Source organism: Copadichromis virginalis, linkage group LG15, assembly GCF_057382275.1.
Source record: "Copadichromis virginalis isolate Kocher_CV1m ecotype Utaka linkage group LG15, C_Virginalis_male_GT1.1, whole genome shotgun sequence".
Taxonomy (NCBI): Eukaryota; Metazoa; Chordata; class Actinopteri; order Cichliformes; family Cichlidae; genus Copadichromis; species Copadichromis virginalis.
The window spans coordinates 38,109,616-38,125,342 of record NC_140632.1 but is presented as its reverse complement, the minus strand read 5'-3'; the positions used below and the strand labels follow the sequence as shown (position 1 = coordinate 38,125,342).

The 15,727-nt window shown below is 39.7% G+C and overlaps 2 protein-coding genes across 4 annotated transcripts in view; one reads left to right on the top strand and one right to left on the bottom strand.

The window, feature by feature from the left end:
• The window catches only part of psmd1 (proteasome 26S subunit, non-ATPase 1), a 36,471-nt gene that overhangs the window by 8,874 nt on the left and 11,870 nt on the right, over window positions 1–15,727 (top strand). The window contains exons 17-18 of the mRNA XM_085433254.1: window positions 11,976–12,090; window positions 14,964–15,080. Of these exons, the coding sequence (XP_085289380.1) occupies window positions 11,976–12,090; window positions 14,964–15,080 (232 nt within the window). The remainder of the gene's footprint in view (window positions 1–11,975; window positions 12,091–14,963; window positions 15,081–15,727) is intronic.
• On the bottom strand, window positions 1,656–8,936 carry htr2b (5-hydroxytryptamine (serotonin) receptor 2B, G protein-coupled). Of its 3 annotated transcripts, XM_085433253.1 has the most exons (5): window positions 8,387–8,936; window positions 7,445–8,023; window positions 3,168–3,368; window positions 2,186–2,646; window positions 1,902–1,958 (listed from the first exon to the last, which is right to left on the bottom strand). In XM_085433253.1, the coding sequence occupies exons 2-5, from the start codon at window positions 7,719–7,721 to the stop codon at window positions 1,944–1,946; spliced, it is 954 nt and encodes a 317-aa protein (XP_085289379.1). In that variant the 5' UTR covers window positions 7,722–8,023; window positions 8,387–8,936; the 3' UTR covers window positions 1,902–1,943. The 3 variants fall into 3 exon arrangements, with proteins under 3 accessions (XP_085289377.1, XP_085289378.1, XP_085289379.1); XM_085433251.1 differs by having other exon boundaries at window positions 1,656–2,646; XM_085433252.1 differs by having other exon boundaries at window positions 1,656–2,646; window positions 7,445–8,004.

The window sequence follows — 15,727 nt, the reverse complement described above, 5'->3', positions numbered from 1 at the left end:
AAGAGCCAGGTTTGAATGCCTTACGTTTCAGCTTTTTCATACTAAATCAGCAGAGTTCCAGTTTGTTTGTTTGTTTGTCTTTTGTTTAACAGTGACACAGTCTATACAGGAATATAACTAATTAGGATTTTAGTTTAGTTGAATGTTTTCCTGGATATTTTTAAACAGAGAAATTAGGAATTGCTCCTTAAATATGCTGTCGTTACAGTATTCGTATTTTTCTTTTTCAGTGTAAATGGCAGTGGTTTTTATTGCCAAACTCTGTTATCTGCTTTGGTGTTTATGATTTGGGGAAAAGTGAATAGCCTTTTTTGTTTTGTTTTGTTTTGTTTTGTTTGTCTTACTGTGGCTGTTATGCTGTGTTTTGTTTTGCCCAGCCCTTATTTATGATAGAGGCCATTTTTTCCGATCACATTACAGTAACATATGAATGTGGAGATCAACAGCATAACACACAGATGGTTAGAATTTGGCCTTTTTATCAGGAACACAAGAAATATTTTATTAAACACATGTAGATTTCCATTTAAAGTGAACATTTTCTATGTACAATCTTTTTAAGTGGACATCTTTTTAACATGTCAAAACAGCAGGCTGCGATACACGTACAAGAGTGCTTTTCAAAGGTCCAGCAAATACATTAAGTATCGTTTCAAGAGTGCAAGGCGTTTATGTCTGTCTGTGTTGTCTTGACAAAATATAAGCATGTAGATGGTTTACAGCATATTTAGACAGCAAAAGTTGAAAGCATCAGAATAGGAAATGTACTGTATGCTGCATTCAGGGAGTTTCCAGGTCATCATGATGTCCTGAACTTTGTGGATGTAGTGTTCATAGTTGAAAATAGATCCTTGTGTAACTGATGTAAACAAACATTAGCGATCACTTACTAGTTTCTAAGTGAGGTCACCACCTTGAACCCTGGAGGGCAAAACAAGCCTTCCTTAGACTTCATGTGCTTTACTTTCACCAGAGTTATTAAACCAAAATGCCAGCTAATGTTCACAAGCCGCTCAGTTGTTTACAGCTGCTGGGCAAGTAAAGATAATGGCACTAAATGCTAACACACCTCTCCTGAGGCTGCCGTACAAAAACAGCAGCCAAATCCCACCAAAGGCTAAATTATATTACATTATTATAAGCTTAACAGATGAGTTTCACCTTCCAAACGTGGCATTAGTGACCCATCTCAATCAAAAATAGATAGACCTGCACCTACTGTTGTTTTTGTTTTGGGGTTTTTTGTGTATGTGCTGGTGGCAGTGTAAGTGCACTGGGGGGATATTGTTACATATTGCAAATATTGCCAAATGGACTGCAGCTTGTGCAATGTACACTTTACAAGTATGGAAAAACATGCAGTATTTTAAATATCAGTGTTTTTGAAAGTTGATCTGGACATTTGCAGCTTGTAACATATTAAAAACGAGTTCTCTGGTGCTCTGATGCTCTGAGTTAGCCAGCATTTTGGTGTTTTGCCCTCTAGGTGTGCGCTACAAAAGACTATGAACAGTTTGGGGTTTGTTGTCTTGCCATTAAATGTATCCAATTGACAGAAACATCTGTTCGTGACAAGCCTTTGTCTTGAAAGAACTCAAATTTGCAACATAAATTTTATCCACTTTAAGTACCCCCCCACCCCCACCCCACCCCCGATTTATATTCATTTGCTTTGCGTGTCCATAGTCTATACACAGCTAACATGTTCCTCCTGCTTATCATCTTCATTTTCAGTCAGAAGTATTGTGTCTAGCACAACACCACTAGATGACTGTACAGGTGGTTGCCGACACCTCAGCGGACTTTGGTAGGCCACAGCTCCAATGCCGTTCTTCATTCCCCGTTTCATGAATAGCTTAGAGTTCTCTGCCATGGAAGATTTGATTGAAATCCTTGTTAGAGTCCACTCTGCAGTTGATGGCCTCAGATGTCCTCCTGACAGGTTACTGGCACAGCTCCTGTAATTACAGGTGATGTAACGTGTGAACGCCTGCCTGAAAGTTTTGTTGAATAGGGTGTAGACCAGCGGGTTAATACCTGATGACACGTAACCCACCCAAACAAAGATCTCCATGAGCCGGGCAATGACGTTGGGATCACACCCTTTGCATAGCACTGAGGTGATATTTGTAATAAAGAAAGGGCACCACATGACTACAAACAGGAGGAAGACTATGCCCAGTACCTTGGATGCACGCTGCTCGTTGCTCAGAGTCTGCATGGACTTCTTGCCCATAGTTGACATCCTGCGAAAGGACTGTTCGTATGGCGTGTGAGCGATCGTGGTGCCTGCATTTGGCTTTTCCTGCATCCGGGGAAGTCTGCTGTCCAGCACATTCATTTGCTCGGCTTCAGTTGAAGCCATAGACTGCTCCCTTTGAAAAACTGTGGACACCGCCGGAGAGCTAAAACGCTGAGTGACCTTTGACCTGAGCAAATAAACCTTTTTGCGCAACACATGGACAGTGAGTAGATAGATGACCATCATGATAGTCAAAGGGATGAAGAATGCTGATAAAGAGCCAAATATGATAAAATCCCAGAAGGTGGTTGGTTTCAGCAGGCACGTGTGGTTGCTGTTGAAGGTGATGTTGTTGGGAAGGTGGTAGTTCTTAAGGCCCCTAATAGGAATTGGAATTGCAATACCTAGAAAAACGACAACAACATTAAATACTGGGAAACACTGGTTATTACCACACTGCTCCCCGGGCGCCTGCTTAGTGGGCTGCCCACTGCTTCACTGAGTGAATGGGTCAAATGCAGAGAAAAACAAGTAATTTCCCCATGGGGATCAATAAAGTATCCATTATTATTATTATTATTATTATTATTATTATTACTCATTGGATGAACAGCTTACTGGCTTGCATTTGTTTTGTTTTTTCTGCAAATGCAGTAATTTTTCATTTGAGAGAAAGAGCTGCTTTTACTGAAACGTGTCTCCAATAACAAGGCATGACTGATTGCAGCATCTTTGTGTTTACAGCTTACTGTAAAAAAGTCACAGTGGACTTTAAATCACATCAGTGCTGTTTATACATATGTTGCTGTTTTATGTCATCTGGCATGCATTTCTGAGTGTAAACCAGGTCTTGTTGGGGCTTTTATGTTTTGAGTTTTGACTTTAAAGACTGCTGTAGAGCTGAAGGCTGAACTGACAAACTTACAAATGGATATGAGCCACACCAGTGCGATCTTGACCAGCGCTTTTGCTCTGGATTTGTACTGGCTGTGTTGAATCGGCTTCTTGATGGCAATGTAGCGATCCAGTGAAATGGCACAAAGGTGCATGATGGATGCAGTAGAAAAAAGCACATCAAGGAAGAGCCAGATGGGGCAGAGAAACTCAGGAAGAGGCCATCCAGAGTCTAAAGAGAAGATGAGATGGAAATTAGAGTTGGCAGATAGTTTAATATACTTGTGGTGTAACTCGTTTTCTTGCCAAAAAGAATGCGGTCATACTCTCTGCCCGTTAGGGTAGATATCAGACAATGGCAACGGGTTTGAAGTTGCACTCGTGCAAATGATTGCTGTTTGTTTATCTGTGAGGAATCACTTTACTGGAAAAAGGAGGGTTCGCCGAGTGTTTATGGAGCTCGGAGCTCTTTATGTAGATGTGGCAGAGACTGCGCTCAACAGTAGTGTTTATTTTGAGTTCTGGATATAAAACTGGCAAGTAGTTGTTCTGGCTTTTGTCTCGTCATCCATTAACATAGTAAAAGACAGTTGTTGGAATTTTCCTGTGTTATGCCCGTCTCCTCCGCCTCCTTACTGCGCTGCTTTCTCGTACTCTGTTTTGATTAAGTTTGACATGGAAGCTTTTCTCCCCCCAAATGACAAATGATTGACACTTTTGGAAAGTGTTTATTTGTTATATTAGTTTTACAATGTTACTAAAGCAATCCTGCCCTTGTAAGCTTATTTTTTTTTATAGTTTTTTGTTTTATGGTTGCCTTTGAAAACATCCTAGTTCCACCACGTGGCAGCCCATTTAAAAACTTGGAGCATAAAGCAGAGCTCTCCTGTAGTTCCTAGTTATACAAGGCTCGTGTCAGCACCTCAAAGTCATTTGCAATGTTTTTTCTTTTCTTTTTTTTGGTTTATAAGGATTACAAAACTGCTATTTGAACAGATGTGGGTGTCTAAGAGTCAACAGTGCAGGACTTTTATTAAAAAAATATGGGGATGAAGTGTTATTACTTAAAAAAGAATAAGAATAATTTGCATTTCTGGCAAGTATAAGAAAGAATGTGTTTATAGCACATTGCACAGTAGAAACAGCTACAATATCCACATCTCTTTAAATAAAAAAATATATATAGAATAGAGGAGTTCAGAAAATCTAATGTATTAAATTACCACATTATTGGTTAGTAGAGAGCTGGCTTCTCACTTAGGCTTTTCTTTTTTCTTTTTTGGCTACAAGTTGGTTTATTTTAAGTTTACAAGAGTTTCTGTTCACATAGCTCATATTTTAAACAAGAGGACCTCTTACATTTTCCAGGTGTCTGTATACTTCTGCTCAGCAGATGTGGAAGAGTGGCTGAATACTAGAAACATTTTCTGGATTGGGTGTGTTGCATCATCTTTTCTTTGAAACCTATATATTTTAATTCAAAGTAAAGTGGGTTTCTCTGCCAGCTGCAGCCAGCTCTACCTGCCCTACTACTTTACTCCACAAGCAAGTCTGAACGGATGATCAAAGATAAAAGGAGGTTATAGCTGTTCAACTGGAGACACTTTGGTTAATAGAGAAATCAGTTTTGTTTTATATGTGATTGGATCGCTAAAGGTAAAGGCCTAATAATTATAGTGACATTGTATAGAGCTGAAAAGAAAAAGAAATGTAACTAACTAACGAACTTCAAAGGACTAGCTGTTAGCCTCTCTGCACCTTCCTCACCTGTTATTAGATTATAAGAAGGGGGATAAAGGTTAAAAAGATAAATTGGACTTCAACCACCTTCATCATTTGCACACGGCTACAAAGCAAACACCTCTGGACACCGGACCAGCACATCTCTAGCCTTAATTAACAATGATAACAGTCTTAATTTACACAACACACGCACAGCTTTATTAGTCTGTCAGCTTACGTGTGTTTTTATTGTTTCTGATTATTTCAAGCCCAGCACAGCTCATCGACCCCGCCTTACAGTTGTGTCACTGATTTCACTGAAATATTTAGTTTAGTTGTGTTGACATTTGTGGTATTAGTGTACCAATGTACTATAACCTTGTCTATGTGACTTTGTTTATTTCGCTAAAGGTTGTTGGCACAGCATGACTGTCCGCACCGTCGTTAGCTATCCTTCACACTAACACACTGTTTCTGTCTGTGTCCTCATGACCTCTTCCAGTTCACCTCAGCGCTTCATCTCTCTCTAAATAGGAGAGGATGACAGCTGCCTGGGTCTTAAAATATATTTCACAAAAGCAGAGAATATTTTAGGAGTCTGTTTTTTGTTTTTGTAGACCTTTGTAACCTTTTAGCAGATAGAAATACTGCTGGAAAAATTAAAGAAATACATTTTAATCACAGTTGGTGTTTTCTCTCAGTTACGTGACTGGACTAGTTCTTAGGACTAAATATTTTCGGCCTAGATAAATTGCTTTAGAGGTTGCCGTATTGAAGTGATGGTTTGAACAAAGAAAAAAGAAATCAATACCCTTTCAGTTTCTTTTATGTTTCAAAGCCAGCTGCTTTTAGCTCAATACCCAGGTTTTTCATGGATCAGAATGGGCCTTTCGGTGTCTACTGAAGCGCGCATACAAAAATGAATGATATGAAAGGACAAAATCTGCACAGGCTTGTTGAACAGAAATCTGTGAGTTTTGTTGTTATATGTGGCTGTTTGATAAATTAAACTGTTTATTATGCTTGATGATGAACCCAAAATAAGTGTGGTTTAAAATACTAATTTTACTGATGATTTCTCCTTTGGCTGTGACTAAAACTTCTTTGGAGGGTTTACTGGGTGAATTCTGGGCTCAGTGTGCTCAATTATAGCAATGTGAAAGGGGATTAAGCTTCCTGGTAGAGTGATGAACAGGCTTTATATGTTTCTAATGTGGAGAGTGATGTAAAACCCTTATAGCTGGTATCCTTTTCAATCCAGCGATCCAGTCAGAATTTAAATAGCATGTTTCCAGACACAGATTTGTTACAGAAATAGATGCAATGGCAGATTAATTGTAAAGCCCTTCTTTAATTAGATTCTGCATTAAGGTAAGCGCTTAAGCAGCATCTCTGAGCAATCTTACTTGTGCAGCTTTCAGTGTGACACATCCACATCTGCGCTCTTGTGTGTTAGGCATAATTATAATCCAGCTCATTATCTTTCAATTGAACTAATGGAGAATAATGCGTAGCTTTGCCATAGCTCTGTATTTTGTTGTGGTATGAAGAGGAAAAAAAGATGATACAAGTCTAAATCAGTTCCTGTGCAGCTGTATTTGCACAACACTATTAATGGAATTAATGGAAAAATGGCTTTCCATTGGTAATAGTCCCAGAGGCAAGTCGTTCAGTCCAAGCTGTGGACCTGGCACCAAACCTTTGCCAGAGAAAGTAGACTGTTCACCGTCCACTATCTCTTGTTCTATTTCATCTAGAATAATTTGTTTAGAGATAGTCTTGATTGGATCTAATACTGCCTCTCAAATTGTTTTTCTCCTCTTCTGTTATCCCCAAGTCTTCTGGTCGTTATGCAGATATTAACGCCTAATGAAGGTTTAATACAAGTTTGCTGTGAATTAGGGGACATTCTTCATTAAATCACTTCGGTCACGCTTGAACTCACTTTAAAAAATTGTTTTCAAAATTTGTTGGTGGTTTGGACATCAATTTTCAGTGTTCTTCTGGATATTATGACAGATTATGATCTGTCGGGGCGATCGTGGCTCAAGAGTTGGGCGTTCGCCTTGTAATCGGTTCGAGCCCCGGCTTGGACAGTCTCGGTCGTTGTGTCCTTGGGCAAGACACTTCACCCGTTGCCTACTGGTGGTGGTCAGAGGGCCCGGTGGCGCCAGTGTCTGTGTGTGTGAATGGGTGACTGGATATGTAAAGCGCTATACAAATACAGGCCATTTACTATATTAAAGAAAGAAATATAATCATTCCAATGGTGCTTTGTTCAGAGTCACACCTTAGACATGGGTGAGGTAATGTTGGCAGTTTTTGCTGGGGGAGCGTCTGGAGTTTAAATACTGTTTATTTTGTAAGCATAATAAAAAATATTGTGATTTTTTTTTTTTTTTTTTTTTTTTTTTTTTTTTAAATAAATGTAAACGACCTTTTAAAAGGGAAAAAATAAGAAATGTTATGCTTGGGTTTCTAGGATTTTTACCTGTGCAGCTTTAATACTACCCATATAATGTAAAAAAGCATATGCAGTATATGTGCAATGAAGCTGTCAAAGCCAAAGCTCCGTGCTAAACTTACTGTAGAGAACAGTGACCAATGCAATGGGCATCACTAGGAGTCCCACCAGCAGATCGGCTACAGCAAGTGACATTAGAAAGTAGTTGGTAGCATTCTGCAGCTTTTTCTCCAGCGACACAGCGAGAATGACCAGGATGTTTCCTCCGATCGTGGGGATGATGACCATGACAATGAGCAAGGCAGCCCATTTCAGCTGAAGCTCAGACACTTTGCCTGCGTGTGAGCTGTTAGCCTCGAGCTGTGCCATGGCTGGCTGAGACAGGGTGCTGCTGAGCATACAGCGGGCTTGAGTGTAGGTCGGGGCTCTAATCTTTCTGGTCTGGGAGACTCGGTCAGCATGGTCACTGGGTCCCACAGGCAAGGGCACAGGGTAGGGTGAGACAGTTCAGGGGCGGCACACAAGATCCTGCATCCCGTAAAAGCCAAACGAAGATGATCTTTGTTCTTATAAAATCCAAAGCTGGCAATAATCCCAACACGATTAGTAGCTCCACAGTGCGATGTTCCGCAAGTGAGCAGGGGTCCTCACTTTCCCAGGCAGCTGACACTCTTGACATCCACTTCAAAGAAGAAATAAGTCTGTTAAAGGGGTAGTGATTAGTCATTTTCTTTACCCGAATAATGACAAAATGCAGCAATGGTAAGTAATAAATAGAGCAAAGACAGTCAGATCATGAGTTATGTGAATGCCAAGCTGGGAAAACAGAGTGATGGCTTAAAAGCTTTTCAGATTTCTTCTGTTATACAGTTAAAGGTTAATAAAAGATGCAAGTTGTTTGTACACAGTGTTTCAGCTGATATTTGTTGATTAAAATTAGTAGATGAATGTGTAAGATTTTGAATTTATATACCTTCCAAAGCAGTGGTTTAAATGATGTCGAAACCCATTTTCAAATAAAAAAAATAAACTAGTATTGTGATAGTTTTGCAAAAGTTTCTTACCTGTTTCCCAAGGTAATGTTAGCTGTCCTTCTCCTTTTGTGTTTTCAGCTCTTTAAGTCTTTTCCCAAACCTTTACGTCTTAACGCTGTTGAACACTAAAACAGTATTCTGAGCTGGGAAAAGAGAGCCGCTTGACACCCCGTGCATTTCACTCTTTGCACACCTTGTAAGGTGGGACAGCTTGGTCTCTTTTAATGTCTCCTATCTCATCTTTAAATTTCTTCCCTTCCCATAGAAGAATGTGACAGAGAACGCCCTCCCTCAGCAGCGAATCCTAAATCTGTCTTAGTCTGAAGCGGTCCGTGATGTGGAATTTATTCGCTTCCACATGTTGGAGGAACTTCCAGTCTCGCTGCGCGTCACCTACCGCGATCACAGGTTTAAAACTTTCAGATGTTGTTGCTCCTCTGGTGCTCTCCCGTTCTCACTCGTTGCCTCTCGTCTGCAGCCTGCGATCAGCTCACGCTCGCTCTCTCTCGTCCCCTCCCTCCCCCTTCTGCTTGCAAGTGACTCAGACTCTATACAAAACAGATGAATGTCTTCATGATGGCAACATGCCAGTTGTTCTGGGAGGTAATTTCCTTCAACACCGCCGTCCTACTGTTTATATTTGTCACTTTCTGTTCACTCCTCTGCTCGAAGAAGAGGGGAGGTAGGAGCACTGTATGGGGGGAACCTTTTGTGTAGAGGTACATGCTTGAAAATGTACTTATACTACATAGCTGTTAAAGCCTTTTGTCCTCAGTGAGCTCACATTGAGAAAATCTCAGGAAACCTTTTTTTAATAGATGATATAGATTTTAAGAAATTATCCCCTATTTATGTATATTTTTGTTTTCTCTATAGATTTTTTTTGCTTGTAGTCATGATGTTGCTTTGATTTTTTGCTTTTAAAAGCAGATTTATTTATTTATTTATTTTTTAAGTGAGAAGTTCAGAGTGTACCCTTGGATATTTTAGATGATACATGCCCCTTGTTTCTGTCAAGGTGGCAGTACATGCATAAGATAATCTGCTCTCTTTTACTTTGCTTATCCTTTAATGAAGTTTAATCTCTTCAGTCCCAGAAGTTGAAATTTTTTAAATGCTTAAATCATCACATCAGGTGTAGCACTGTGATTAGAGGCAGCATCTATCTCTCCAACAGCTGCTTTTACCCGAACATGTTTTCAGTATGATAACTAATCTTATTTCTTGGGATCTGCATGTTTGCCAACTTTTAAACTGCTGCAACATTAAAGGAAATAAAAACATTATGTACCATTAGACGTGACACTTTTTTTTTTCTCCCAGTTTAAGCAGTTTAACAAGTTAACAGTCTGCCCTTTGGCAGCTGCTTATCACTTATTATTATAGCAGTATACTCACACGTGCTTGTTTTGTTTACTCTTTGGATGAATTTTGATTACCTTTTAGCGTAAACTATAAAAGCCACATGACCTCTTGTCTAAAATTAACATTGTCCAGGTGTTTTTCATGATGTATTTTACAACTGCTTCCTGTAACAGACAGGAAGCAACCGAATGTGATCTGCAGTCATACAGCAAGACCACATCAATGACTGCCAGTCACATTTCATGCAGAAAAATTACATGTTTTAAGATTTTTTTTCTTTGCTCTACACCTGCAACTTTGACTTTGAGTGGAGTCATAAACTTGGTGCTCGGTTTTTTGTCTCTTTCCTTTGAGTTAATTCTGAGGTTTTTAAGTCCATCAAGCATTACCAGGATATTGAACTTGAAGTCGAATTCCAGGCGTCACAGCTTCACAGGCTTTCATGTGAAACAAATGCTGAATATTGATTTCTTCTCTCCATCTCACTTCTTCTATTTTGATGGTGGTTAAAGGTAATCTTTTACTGAAAAAAGCTGAAAAGGCTTCAGATTGAGCTATTCAGATAACCAATCGCCAAAGTTTTCTCAAGGTGTGCTTCAAGCTATTGTGCAGTCAGTTTCAAAAAAGCATCATAAATATTTTTATTTAACCTAAATGCTTATTCTGTGTGAGCCCTTTACAGTTTGGCTCTCACCCAAATGTAGATTGAAGGACACCGTCCGTCGGTCTACAGGAATAGAAAAAAACCCTCTGGAGGTGACACTGAACTCTGATCCAAATCTCTCAGTGATTGCCACTTGTGATCTCGCTAAATCCTAATATAATGGTCGAGCTGAGCTTTTAATTCCAGACAGACCAGTGCAGATTACTCACTGCGGACATGCCTCCATATTGATGGACAGTTTAAGAGTTTGTGGCTTTTTGTGTGTGTGTGTGTGTGTGTGTTAATCTTATTATGACATATTTTTCTGAAGGGGCAACTTATTAATTCCAAGATGGAGTTTTTCCAGTCTATAGTGTTTTCTACTTCTGTTGAATAGGTTATATATTCTGTCCATTAACGCGACTGTTTTTAATGATGAGTAAAAAGACTGATTCAAACATTTCTTTCTATGCTTTATAGTTGTAAGGCTCATAACGAGGTGATTATAGCTTCAGTTACTGGACCCAGTGTAGTTCATCCAGTCAGTAGTGAAGTAAGTCATCTTTGTGAAGCTTTAAAGCTTCCAAGACTGTTTTTACTGAACTTATACCATAATTTTCATATAATTTGTGAACACATTTGTAGAATAATTCGGCATATACACAAACACAGTTTAAAGCCTTTTTTTTTTTTTTTTTTTTTTTTTTAACGAACTAGCACCACTGTTTCATTCTCCTGCTTTTCTATTTGTTCTGTGGATCATTGAGCTTTTAGTGTTATGTGAGAAACAGGGACAGCCTCTTTATTTCCACTATAGCATTGCTGGGTCAGTTAGTTAAACGTGGCCGTTCTCTGTGATCCTTGAGTCACTGATTGGCATCTGTTTGCAGTTTAAAGCAGACCAACTCTTCATGCAAAACTCTGCGTGATCTCACCAATCAGCCTACCAATTCAAGCCCGGGCAGAGCCGTTGTTATCACAAGGGACTTATCAGATAATGTTCAACATCATGTTTTTGTTTTTTCCCTCTTCTTTTGTGCGTTTGCGTGTGCCCGTGCATAATTTGCTTCAAAGTGATTTTTGTTTAGTTTAGTTTTTTTTTAACTAAGAGAATTTTTACTCAGAAAACAATAACAACTGTCACCCGCTGAGCTAAATTTTGATATGATCTTGCAGGTTGTGCCTATATGACTAAAGCGGTGCTGGTAAATATGTGTTTATTTAGCACATTCCTTCACATTTGTAGGAATTTGTAATGTTTTTACCATGTGGTTAATATTGTACAATTTACCCAAACCATTTGGTTAGGATGTCCTCACTAAGATATGAAGTGTGTGTGTGTGTGTGTGTGTGTGTGTGTGTGTGTGTGTGTGTGTGTGTGTGTGTGTGTGTGTGTGTGTGTGTGTGTGTGTGTGTGTGTGTGTGTGTGTGTGTACACCAAATGTAAAGATTTGGGGAAGTTTGTGAGAGTTTCTGATTGTTTAATTTTTCTTTGATAAATCACAGCATCCAGAAAGCTGTGATTAGTCCAGCAGCAATCTGAACTGATTAATGACATTTGTCTGTGATTAACTTCAAGTGCCTCTTCTTTCTACCCCTTTGTGTCTCCAGGACCCCAGAGCAGTGTCCCAGTGTGGTTTCTCTCTTGTCAGAAAGTTACAACCCTCATGTACGCTGTGGGGCTGCCATGGCTCTGGGCATCTGCTGTGCAGGGACAGGCAACAAGGTCAGTGTCTTTTCCTTCTTCTGCTCCAAAAATCTTTTCTGTCTTGTTTCTGAGCAGCTGCTATCAACACGTACTGCAATACTTCAAAAAAAAAAAACTGGCAGGAAACATTGGATTTTGCTAGCCGGACTTGCACTAGAATATAGACTAATATGTTATCAACAACATGTTTTTTATAAAAAAAGAGGAAAATATCTTACAATGGTGTCGCTGGTTTTCTCTTTACTTGAGGTTAATAGAGGGCTTCAGCCTTTTAAAAATTGTCCAGTCTTCCAGCTGTGTCTTATGAACTATATTGATTTAAGCATAGAACTAGACCTGAACTTTTTCTCTCTTTTAAATATGTCTTTACAAAGCACTTACCCCTCCTGGAGTTGGTAATCACAGCTAGAATTAATATTTTTTTTAAACTATGTGTCAAAGAAAAGCTTACATAGTATTTCCTTTACCACAAACGCAGCATTACACCTGCTGACTTCATTTGTCCCATGCGGCTTCTTTCTCCTCTTGGCGTAATGTGCATCAGCGATGCAAAGATTGTCTATGCTGAATGAACAGTTTCTCTTTAAATTGATAGCTTCCCTGTGGGGCTGGGGTGAGCGAGTACAGACTGACGTCTGTAACCTCTGCAGGAGCATCTACAAGAGCTTGTCTGCTTTCTTATGTCACACAGAATGATGGCAGAAGACGAAATGCTAAAATTTATGGCATTGTCAAAAAACTAATTACACCAAGATCATGGGAGAAGACTGCATTTGAACTTCATTTGTTTCAAGAGTGCAGTAATGTCCTGCCACAATTTCCTTACACTGCTTTGTAGATACTCCTATTCAGCACAGAGGGAAAAGGGTTAATTGCAGATGAGTTAGCATGCATTTTGTTTGGCTTCTCCAAAAAGAGGGAGGGAAGAGGACAGAAGACAGGAGTGCTGTCGCTCCCTGACATGTTGGCTGCTCAGTCTTGGGTGACGCAGCCACAGCAGAATGATAGCATCCTCTTTGCACCCTCTTCCTCACTGAGACTCGAGCGTTAAGGAGAATATTTTGGACCAAGTCAGCCCAGAGGCGTGCTGCAGGCGTGATCGGCTCCGAAGCTCCACCGCTTGGTTTTTCCCTCGAATAAGAACTCGAGTACGTTAGAGGAGTGATGATGTTGTGACCAAAGAACTGGGTCACCTATTTAGAGGATGCACATTTGTTTGCTGTCATTTACAGCTTGGAGTTTGATGATATTTACTGGGCTGCTGCTCCTGATCTGTTTATATACTTGAAGGAGGAGATATGAACTGGAAAGTTGAGGAATGTTTTAACCGAGGCTGTTTGTGATTTTCTTTAAAAAAAAGAAAAAGTTCACTTTGTTTGGTGGACCTGATGGAAACACCGTTCACCAAAAAAATGTGTGGAAATGTAATCTTAACACCAAGCAGACTAACGAGACCTGTCATGTGATACTGTTTTATAAGTGTGTAATAAACTGGAAGTTACGTGGCGTTAGACCGTGCTCTGCGTTGCTCTATTTATTTGCACAAGCCTGCAGACAGTTATTAGCAGAGCTCAAATGAATCTAATTTAAAGACTGAGCCACACTGGAGCTCAAACATGAAGAAAACCCTGGATATGGATTAACGTGATCTTAAGTAACCAGTCCGCTGCACTTGATTGGATCTGACAGTAAATACTTTTAATTACCCCGCCTCCACCCCACCACTATGTCCTTCCAAGAACATATCACGGGCAGGATGTGGTGGACTAGTGTTGGCTTTCCACTCTTAACATATCATCCTGGTGCACGAGTGTCTCACCCAGCTGAGCTGAAGACATTCATGAAACATGGTTTATTTTACCTCCACTGTCATCATCCTAGTTTGTTTCTCTTTCCTCGGTGGAGCTGACGCCTCCTTCTGAGCCTGCTGGTGTAGGTTACAGTCATTTCTGTTCAGGAGAAACAAAAGTAACAATGATAGACTGTCTGAAAAACACAGGGGAGAGCAGAAAGGAGGAGGCAGTGAGGTAGTCCTGCCTCACTCATTCATTCACAGTAATCATGGGAGGAGACTGATTGTTGGACAGTTGTCAAGGACAACCAGATATGAATGACACTAATGTCATTAATTTGTGAGGTCTGGTTGCCTCTGTTGATAATTGCCTCTCCCGTATTTAACCAAACAGAAATATCCCTGTTGCACTGATCTTTCCTGTTGGGATTTTTTCCCTTTTTCATAATAAAATACATTTAAAGTTTAAAATAAAAAGTTGCATGCATTTTTTCCAAAAGAAATCAGAGAGGTGATTTTATTGTTGTTGGGTTTTTCTCTGGAAAAGAAAGAAATACTGCATAAATAATGTCACAGAAGTTCTCTAAATTGTTTTAGGAAACGTGGCTCATTTTTTCCTTGTAAATATTTGATGTCATCTACTAGCGTGTTAACAGAAATCACTGTATTTACTCCTCTTTGTGAAAAATGATGTACTTCAAGTTTACGGCATAAAAATATGCTGATTGTTTGGGCTTTAACAGATAAATGAGGCATTTTCAGCCTGATGACCTAAAACTTACAGTGAGGTTCTACAGATCATTCTGTGCAAGAGACTGAATTATAAAAGACCTTCAAGATTATGAAGGCTCGGTCCATTGATTTTTGAAAATTGTCTTATTATTTTATAGAAGCAAAACCGTCACATCTGTCTTAACAGTCTAATCTTCAGTACCAATCTTCGAGAAATGCTTAAAGCTCCTCTAAGAACATTTTATCATTTAAATCGTGAATTTGAGTTAAATATGAAGGAATAATTTCCAGGCCTGCAGTTTGAAAAAAGTGAAAATGTTGTATATTTAAACCAATGTTTCCTACTCTTCTGTGTTTCTTGTCACAGGAGGCCATCAATCTCTTGGAGCCCATGACCAACGACCCTGTAAATTACGTGAGACAAGGCGCCCTCATCGCCTCTGCCCTCATCATGGTCCAACAGACTGAAGTCACCTGTCCCAAGGTAAGTGAGCAGGCGTAATTGGCAGGACCAGCATTCAGTGAGACTGTCTGCACTCTTCAGTATAACTATAAAACAGAGGAACTTCCTTTTGGATGTAAAATGTACACGAGTAGAAAAACAAAACTGCTCTGTTATTGCACGCCGGTCTTGGCTGATTCATAATACGATACCAATGAGACAGAGGTTTTGTTGAATAAACCGTGAGAAGGAAAAAAGGTGGGAAGACTTGACTGAAAGCAGAAAGTATTAGTATTGTGAATGCAGAAGGAATAAGGTCTGTGCCATGGAAGACTGAAGAGTGACTAGTCCCAGCATAACTGCACGCACTCACCCTTGAATCACCGCATACTTTGTCATAGACGGTTAAGAAATACCAGATGCATTTTCAAAGAGTCTTCATCTGCACAGCAAAGGTCTATAAGCCTCGAGGCAGTATGCAGAATTTTGCAAGAGGTAGTTGTTTATTTCTTTTTTAGCAGCTGAATATCTATGACCCCACCCCCCCCCCAACACAACCTCCTACCATTGTAATTTCCAGTTCTGCTGTGGAGTTGTAGACAGGCCAATAGTTTGCGGGTGGTGAAATTAGGCCAAATATGTTGAAAGCAACCTAGCAGAGCATTGACTTAGCTTATTTGCAAAAACAA

What these genes read in the sequence shown, in the direction of transcription:
- htr2b (XM_085433251.1), bottom strand. Translation starts at nt 7,721, where the DNA reads ATGCTCAGCAGCACCCTGTCTCAGCCAGCCATGGCACAGCTCGAGGCT. An exon ending in ATTGGTCACTGTTCTCTACA is followed by an intron (nt 3,369 to 7,444) that starts GTAAGTTTAGCA and finishes TCTTCTCTTTAG; the next exon opens with ACTCTGGATGGCCTCTTCCT. An exon ending in GGTGTGGCTCATATCCATTT is followed by an intron (nt 2,647 to 3,167) that starts GTAAGTTTGTCA and finishes TCGTTTTTCTAG; the next exon opens with GTATTGCAATTCCAATTCCT.